At 54.8% G+C, this 7,652-nt stretch overlaps 1 protein-coding gene across 1 annotated transcript; it reads right to left on the minus strand.

Moving 5' to 3' along the window:
* Positions 1 to 651: 651 nt before the first annotated feature.
* Ccl25 (C-C motif chemokine ligand 25) lies at positions 652 to 5,643 on the minus strand. Its single transcript, XM_004644930.1, has 5 exons — positions 5,571 to 5,643; positions 3,333 to 3,459; positions 3,106 to 3,240; positions 2,727 to 2,823; positions 652 to 666 (listed from the first exon to the last, which is right to left on the minus strand). The coding sequence occupies exons 1-5, from the start codon at positions 5,641 to 5,643 to the stop codon at positions 652 to 654; spliced, it is 447 nt and encodes a 148-aa protein (XP_004644987.1).
* Between the last annotated feature and the right edge of the window lie 2,009 nt (positions 5,644 to 7,652).

The following is a 7,652-nucleotide window of genomic DNA, read 5'->3' on the forward strand; positions in this document are numbered from 1 at the left end:
TGTCTCCTCCCGGTCCTGGACACTTATTTGCCTGTGGCCTCTGGGCGACCTGTACAGCTTGCAGAGAGAGAGTCTCCCACCCTTAGTCAGCTGGACCTTCAGGCCTGGAAAGCTAGATGAGGCAACCACAATGCTGACTCCATGGTACAGATAAAGGTTGCTGCGAAGATTCAGCCCAGAAGCTGTCCCTTCTGAGGGCTCAACACAGATCTTGGCTAAGGGTGGATCGCTCAGGCACCCCATAACAAAACATGACGGGCATGGGAACATCATTCTCCCAGGAGGTTTATTTAAAAATTGTAATAGATAAAAAAAAGAAGAAGAAGAAGAAAAAAAAAGCACAGTCTAGGAGATGTCCTCAGACAAGCCAAAGCTTTGCAGGACCTGGGGGGTGGGTGGGTGGCAGGAAGTCACAGGTAAGCAATGTACCTGGGGTGGGGCAATGGCCTGTAGTAAGAGTCTCTGCCCAAAACTGATGCTGATCCTGGCTGAACCTCCTTTCCAACCATTCAAGAGGAGGAAGAGGCAGAACCAGAGAGGAACCGATGCTGGCACAGGGATGAGGTCGCCGCACATTGAAGGACATAGGGCTGAGCAGCAGCTAGAAAGAAAGACTGCAGCACCGGGTGCCATCGGAGGGTCCCAGAAAGGTCAGGGCTCAGCGTCCTGCAGGAGAAGGGGAGAGGGGCTGGTGGCTGCTCTATCCCGGTCCCACCATGGAGCTCCTAAACCCTTGCAATCTGAGCCACGAGGAGCATCTCTTGTCCTGACATTTGGTCTTTGGCCTCAGTTGCTAGCGCAGAGCCCCAAACTCCTCGGAACTTCCAGGAAGATGGCACCGTCTTTTGTTCTTAAGAGGCAAGTGCTGAGTGCAAGCTGTGATTAGCCTGAACGTTTCTGTTCCCTCTGGAGTGGGGAAAGATGCTGGAGTAGGGTTAATAATCCATCGTGCCACCACGATAAAGCCTCCATAAAAAGTCCCTCCACTGCAGGTTGCAGAAAGTTCCCCAGGTAGTGAACTCATTTGTGTTCCAGGAGGGCGGCACACCCCGATCCCACAGCACGGAGCTGGGGGTCTCTGCAGACTTTGCACTGTGTAGCTCTTTCAGCTAGCTATTCATTCTCTTAGTCAGCGCTGTGCACAGCACTGATCACAATGTACAATGTGTGTTTCAATTTTAAAATATTTGTTACAGTTAAAGATAGATGTCTGTGAATTCACCTCAGAATACTCAAAATCCTCTCCTTCCCTTCAAACCCACTTATCCCACCATTCTTGGCAGTTTCTAAAGCAGCTCTGGATATTTTTCATGACTGTCTTTTTTCTTTCTTTCTTCTTTCTTTTCTTTTCTTTTCTTTTCTTTTTTCAGTACTAGGGATAGAATTCAGGACCTTGCACTTGCCAGGCAGGTACTTATGCCACCAAGCTATCTCCCCAGCCCTCATGAGTGTCTTTGTGAGGTTTTGTGAGATTTTTACTAGATCAAAAATCTTGGGACCAGGGAGATGGCTCAGTAGGATAAGTGCTTGGCAGGCAAACACAAGGATCTGAGTTCAATCCCCGGTTCTGCAAAAAAAAAAAAAAAAAAAATCTAGTAAATGCTGCTGCTGATGGGTGATATTCAACAGAAAGGCAAGCTCAAACAAACATGACAGTGTGTCCTCTGCCAGCGTATTCACCGGATGTCACTGGGCTACCTCTTCCCCAAGGTCAAAAGGACCATGAAAGCCTAAGTTTGAATCAATTCAGGACACAGAGGCAGCTCAACTAGAGATAGTCACGAAGGAGGCCCTCCAGAAGTGCTTCAGAAAACTGCAAGCCCAATGGGATCAAGTGTGTTCAAAGGGAGGAGGATTGGTGGCAGTATGCCTTTTCCAGTTGCCTTGCTTCTGTGGTTTCCTTTTGATTTTTCTTTTTTTCCCTTTGTTTTTTACTTTTTTCTTTAAACATATCAAGTATCTCTTTTATCTGGCCGCACCCCCAAAGCCTTAGCACTATCCTTTACAATAAACCAGTAGGCACAAGGAAGTGTTTCCCAAGTCCCTGGGCTGCTCTAGCTAGTAAGAGGACCCCAGGAGGCGATCACAGGAGTCCTGCTCACCCCTAGTGATCCAGAAGGGTAGGCCGCAACTCGCCGGATGGGCGCTACGTACCAGTCACCGTGCGATTGTTGATTCGTTTTTTTGTCGCTAGAGGCCTGTGGAATAAGCGATGTTATTATCATCTCTTCTTTACAGAAGGGGAAACTGAGGCCCGGGCTGGTTGCATGGGGGGGGGTCGTATGCAGCAGAGCCCTTAACTTGCGGCAACTGTCGCTATCTCCTGGGAGTCGTTTGTTTTGCTTTTGGTGCTGGGAGGCGACCCAGGGCCAGGCACATGCGCAGTAGGCATTTCCCGACCCCCGCCTCCCTGCTAGAGTGGCTTCGAGGGGGGGGAGTTTTGAGCTTATAGAGAGAGGTATGAACTGAAGAAAATACTCTTTCCATCCACTGGACCCCAGCACCGCTTGGCTCACCTGCCTGGTGCTTCACATTGGCGCTCACCCAAGCCTCCCGACTGGGCCGGAGCTTCTAGCAGGAGCCTCAGTACAGCGGCCAGGACTGGCACGCAGCCGGCTCTCCTTGGTCCTGAGATGACCACCTTGTCCCAGTCTGGGTCTAGCTGAGCCCTCAAGCCTGAACAAAGGTGATAGAGGAGCGAGGGTCGCGGGAGCCGGGGTCCTTACCCAGCATTCTTCTTTCTGTTGCTCACGGGAAGCTTCGACCTGCTCCATGGCCTCTTGGGCGCTCCAGAATTCAGCTTTTCCCCCCAACCCTGGAAGCCTATCAGAGGATGGAGACAGAAGCAATCAGACGGCCCCACCATCTTTGAGCCCCTGGGTCCAGCCAAGCCTGAAGCTGCGGGCTTATTATTTGCATGGACGAGTTCCTGCTTTGAGCTTTCCCTCTGCAGCCCTTGAAAGCTTCTGGAGCAGCAGAACCGCTGGTCCCGACCCCACTGGTCATTCACTGTTTCCTCTTCATCAGCAGCAGGCTCTCTCTGGGGTAGGAGTGCATGGGGCCCTGATTCTCTCAGGACCCACACACAGGAGGGCTGGGTCTCACCCACCTGGGAGAGCGGTGCCATTGCTGACTTCCCTCAAGCGCTTCTTTTGGGCACTCAAGAGTTCTACGGCCTTCCTCACCCACTTGTTCTGTGGGTCCCCACACACAACCCTGCCCGGCTCTTGGAACTGGAATCTAGGGAGAGCACGCGGGGGGGAGTTATAGTGCAAAGGTGGGGACCAAGGCTGTGTGCAGCCCTCACCCCCAGCCCCTGGGACCCTACTCACATCACAGCATGCAGATTGCAACTTCCGCTCACGTCCTGCCAATAGAAATTCCTAACGTGCCGCAGGTGCCGAAACAGGGACTGCTTGAGGTGGGGGCTATAGGCCAGACAGCAGTCCTCCGAGATACCTGCAAACACACCCCACTTGCACGCTCAAGGCAGTGTGTGTGTGCGTGTGTGTGTGTGCACGCGTGCTTGGCAGGGACAGAGAGAGGCAACTGGGAGAACATGCAGGGCATACTACACTTCTAGACCCTGCAGAGACCGAGAACACTTGACCTGAGCCGGGCACAGTGACAGAGGCCTGTCATCCCAGCACTCAGGAGGCTGAGGCAGGAAGATTGCTATAAGCTCAAGGCCAGCCAGGGCTACATAGCAAGACTCTGTTTCAAAATCTGGAAGAAAAAAAAAAAAAGGAAAGAAGGAAAACGGAAAAGGAAAAGAAAAGGCTTGTCCTGGCTCACTCTTACCTCTTGATACAGGGACTGGAGCAGGAGCCAGCAGGGCTCCAGAGGCCCTAGCCAGGACGGCTGTGGACCACCAGAAGGATGGCCCAAGATGCCTCCTACTCCTGCTTAGGGCCAGGGGGCAGCACCCTGAGGAGGGGCTGAGGACCCCCTTTTCCTGAAAAGGAGCACACTGGCTAACTGTTCCTTAGGCTCTAGCTCCACGCTGCCCTGTACCTACACAGGTCCCCTCAGATCCCCCTCCTTTCTGACCCCACCCCAGTGACCACTCAAGTGATCTGGTCAAACCTGGGAGTTCTGTGTATGTTTATCCATGTGTCTAGCAATAACATTTTTATTTTTTTGAGACAGGGTCTCACTACCTAGCCCAGGTTGCCCTTGAACTCCCAGCAATCCTCCTGCCTTAGCTTCCTGAGTGTTAGGATGACAGGCGTGGGCCACCACACCTGGCTGTTACAGAAGCATTTAAAGAGCTCCTATGGATGCCAGACATGCAGACACCACAGCAAGGAACTGGAGAGCATGTGTGCTGTCTCGGGAACTCTGAAGCCTGCTGGGGAAACAGGAGGCTGCTGTATGCAAAGGGGGACACACTGACACTGGGGTTGCCTAAGGAGGAGGTGGCAATGGCAGAAAGAGTGGAGGGAGAGGAGCAGGTGGAGGGAATGGTCAGAGGCGGCGCTGAAAGAGCAGGCATGGTGGAAACCAAGGTGGGTTCTTCTGCCGTCTCTGTGGGAACTTGCTTTCACTTCTGCTTCTGGGGGACAGGCTGTGGAGCAGGGGGAGGCTCAGCCTGGACCTTGGCCTCACAGGCCAGGTGGCAGATAGGACCTGTGCTCCAGGGATTCTCCAGGGTAGCTCGCCACACTGAAGGCTGCATTCCCCCTGATCAAAGGGCAGGGGTTGGGCCTGGCCCTGATGGAGCCCAGCCTCCTTCCTGGGCAAAGGCTAGCTCTGCTCCTGGAGCAGGACCCTGGGAAGGGGCAAGTGGGCCAGGACCCCTGCAAGGCTGTCTGTGGGACCCAGGGGTGCCGCCAGGGGCCACGGGATGCAGCACCCACGTCTGGGCTCCTGAGAAATGCCCTTTAAGCCCCTGGATTCAGCTGAGCCTGAAGCCTTTGGCTGGTGATTGGAGCTGACAGCTTTCCCTTCTGCGGGCTGCATGCTTAGCACTGGCCTTTGGTCACCAAAATCCTGCTCTAGAGTGGGAGTGGGGGGAGGACAGAGCACGCTCTCTAGTACTAAGAAGATAACAGTTCTTATCACCAGTGCCGAGCACTGGGCTGAGAGGCTTTGTAGCCGCCAGTTCACTGGTCCTCGTGTCTCCTCCATGAGTGCAAGTTTCACATCCTCACCTTCCAGATGGGGAAACTGAGGCCCATAAAACTGAGTTGCAACTGTCAGCCAGGTTGCACAGAGACTTGGGGACAGGGCCTGAGGTGGACCCTGGCTCTGCCCGGTCGGCATACTGCGATGCACACGGCTGCCAGTGGCTTCACTACAGCTGAGGCCAAGTCTCTAGGTCCAAGAGACCCTGCTCTGCTCCCCAAGTCTCGAGGCCACAAAGAAGTCACCAGAGTAGGGGAAGGGGCTTGGAAAGGAAAGGACTTGGGACCCTCCGTCTCCCTCCATGGGAGTTGGACAAACACCAGGAATTCCTACCCTGACCAGAGACTCCGGAAAGAAAGGAGAGCCAAATGGGGACACCAAGGGATGCACAGAGGGAGTGAGATCGGGTTCCCAGGGAGGGGAGGGAAGACCAAAGATAGTACCTTGGGGGTGGACAGCAGGGACCCAGGCTCCCGCGAAGAAAGCCACCAGGCAGGCAAGGAGCCACGGGCTCATGGCACAGGCTGGCCCTCAAGGGATCACAGAGCCACCTGGGGAGGCAGAAAGGAGTGACTCGGACTGAGGAGGACAGCTGCAGACCCTGGGAACACCTACATCTCAAGCCAGCCCCTGGGTGCACGGTGAGAGAGGCAGGTGACAACACCTAGGATCCCAAGGACAGAGGGGACCTGCTGTGGGGCCCATCCAGGGGAAGGGGAGGACTCACCGATGAACGCAGGGTCGCAGGAGCTGGGGCCCGCAGGGGTGCACAGCCTGAGAGGAGCAGGGGCTGAGCCGCACCCTTTATAGGTGGCGCCCCACCTTGCAACGCCCCTCCCTTCCCCCTTCCCCTTTCCTCCACACCTGGGACTCTAGACTTTTCCCTGCTGTACATGAGCATGCCCTGAGCCCTGCTGTCTCACAGGTTTAGCTCCCCACACCCCTTCTGCCCCCTTCTACCCCAGCCTCCTGGCCAGCGCCCCGCTGTCACCCCACAGTCTCCGCCTTCTGCAGTCCCTCACTGAAGAGGAAGCCTTTCCCCGTGGCCCACTCCTGAGCCACCGGTCAGCTTGGTGGCCTGACCTCATCGTGCTCCACCCGCACTGCAGAGTGGTTTGTCCCAGCACAGAGATGCCCCGGTTTTGAGAACAGGAGTATCCAGAGAAACAGAAAGCAAATGCCCGGAGGCTTGGGGCAGGGGGTGCCGTCTAGGCTAAAACAGGGCAGCGGGGAACGGGCACCCCCAGTTAACATCGCTAATGGTGCATGTTTAACGGGCTGAGAGGATGGCAGGTGGATTTTCTTCAGTAGTATATTGAGAGTGACCCCAGTATAACTTTTATTAACAACCTCAACCACAAAGAAAAAGATTCGTTTTGAAAGCACAGTCAGAATCCCCAGTTAATCATGTCCGGGAGAAGCAAAGCAAATTTCATCTACGAAGTGTATTTTTTACCTGGGTCATGGTGACCTATTGGGAACAGGAGAGAGTGGGCTGGGGAAGAAGGATGAAGGAGGGACGAGGCAGAGAGCTCCCAACTGTTTTTTTTTTTTTTTTTTTTTTTTGAGACCAGGTCTGAAAGACCCTGAGAAACGTTGCCGGGGCGGGCCTCAAATTCATGATTCTCCTGCCTCAGCCTCCAGAGTGGTGAGATCACAGGCGTGTCCCCCACACCCCGCCCACTGATTACTTTTAACTTTTTTTTTCTTTTTTGCAGTGGGGTGGAGATAAACTCAGGGCTTGGCGCGGTGCTATACGGCTGAGCCACATCCCGTGGCCTGATGTTAACTTTGGATAGATAGATCGTCTGTTGCTACCTCCAAGTCCTCTAGGTACTCATCACATTCTGAACGCCCCAGACCGAGCCTCACTGCTGGGCCTCTGTTTGCAGAAGAGGGTCCTAAGGCGGAGTGGGCGGGGCTTCAGGGGGCGGGGCTTCAGGGGATGGCCCACTGGGCGAGGCTAATGGGTGGAGCCTGATGAATGGCGCTCAGTGCTGCGGGCGGTATGGGCGGGGCTTGTAGCCGTTGTCGGGTTTCAGGAAAGGCGCTTAGAGGAGGGGGCGGGGCTTAGCTGTGGGCGGGGCTTGTGGGCGTCCGGTCTTCGCTCCTTGCTATTCACATTCCCCAGCCTCCTGCTCCGGGTGGGCGAGGCTGGGCTGACTCGGATTCGCGTGGTCGCGGGCTTGGGGACGCGGCGTGGCGGGCCATAGCCAGCCTACTCACTGCGGCTCATTGCCCCTGTCTGCCCAGTTCACTTTAGGGGAGCTCATCACCCTGCCCTGCCCTGCCGGATTGAGCTACCAGCAGCCTTCTTGGCGGGAGGGGTCCTGAAAAGGAGCCAAGGGGAACAGAATGCCGAGTTTGCAGATGTGCGCTGGGGACCCAGATGTCCAGGCGGGAGAGAAGTTGCTCAAGGAAACCAGGACCTGAGCTAAAGAGCGAACCATCTGTAGGAAAGTGGGTGCACCTTAAAAGCATAATATTAATTGAAATAAATCATCACACACACAGGCTTAAATATC

Source organism: Octodon degus, unplaced genomic scaffold (genome assembly GCF_000260255.1).
Source record: "Octodon degus isolate 3935 unplaced genomic scaffold, OctDeg1.0 scaffold00214, whole genome shotgun sequence".
NCBI lineage: Eukaryota > Metazoa > Chordata > Mammalia > Rodentia > Octodontidae > Octodon > Octodon degus.

Excerpts from the sequence above, each read along its gene's own strand:
- Ccl25 (XM_004644930.1), bottom strand. The coding sequence starts at position 5,643 with ATGAGCCCGTGGCTCCTTGCCTGCCTGGTGGCTTTCTTCGCGGGAGCC. Across the intron at positions 3,460-5,570 it reads CCCTGCTGTCCACCCCCAAG|GTATCTCGGAGGACTGCTGT; the intron begins GTACTATCTTTG and ends GTGTGTTTGCAG. Across the intron at positions 2,824-3,105 it reads GGCACCGCTCTCCCAGGTGG|GCTTCCAGGGTTGGGGGGAA; the intron begins GTGAGACCCAGC and ends ATCCTCTGATAG.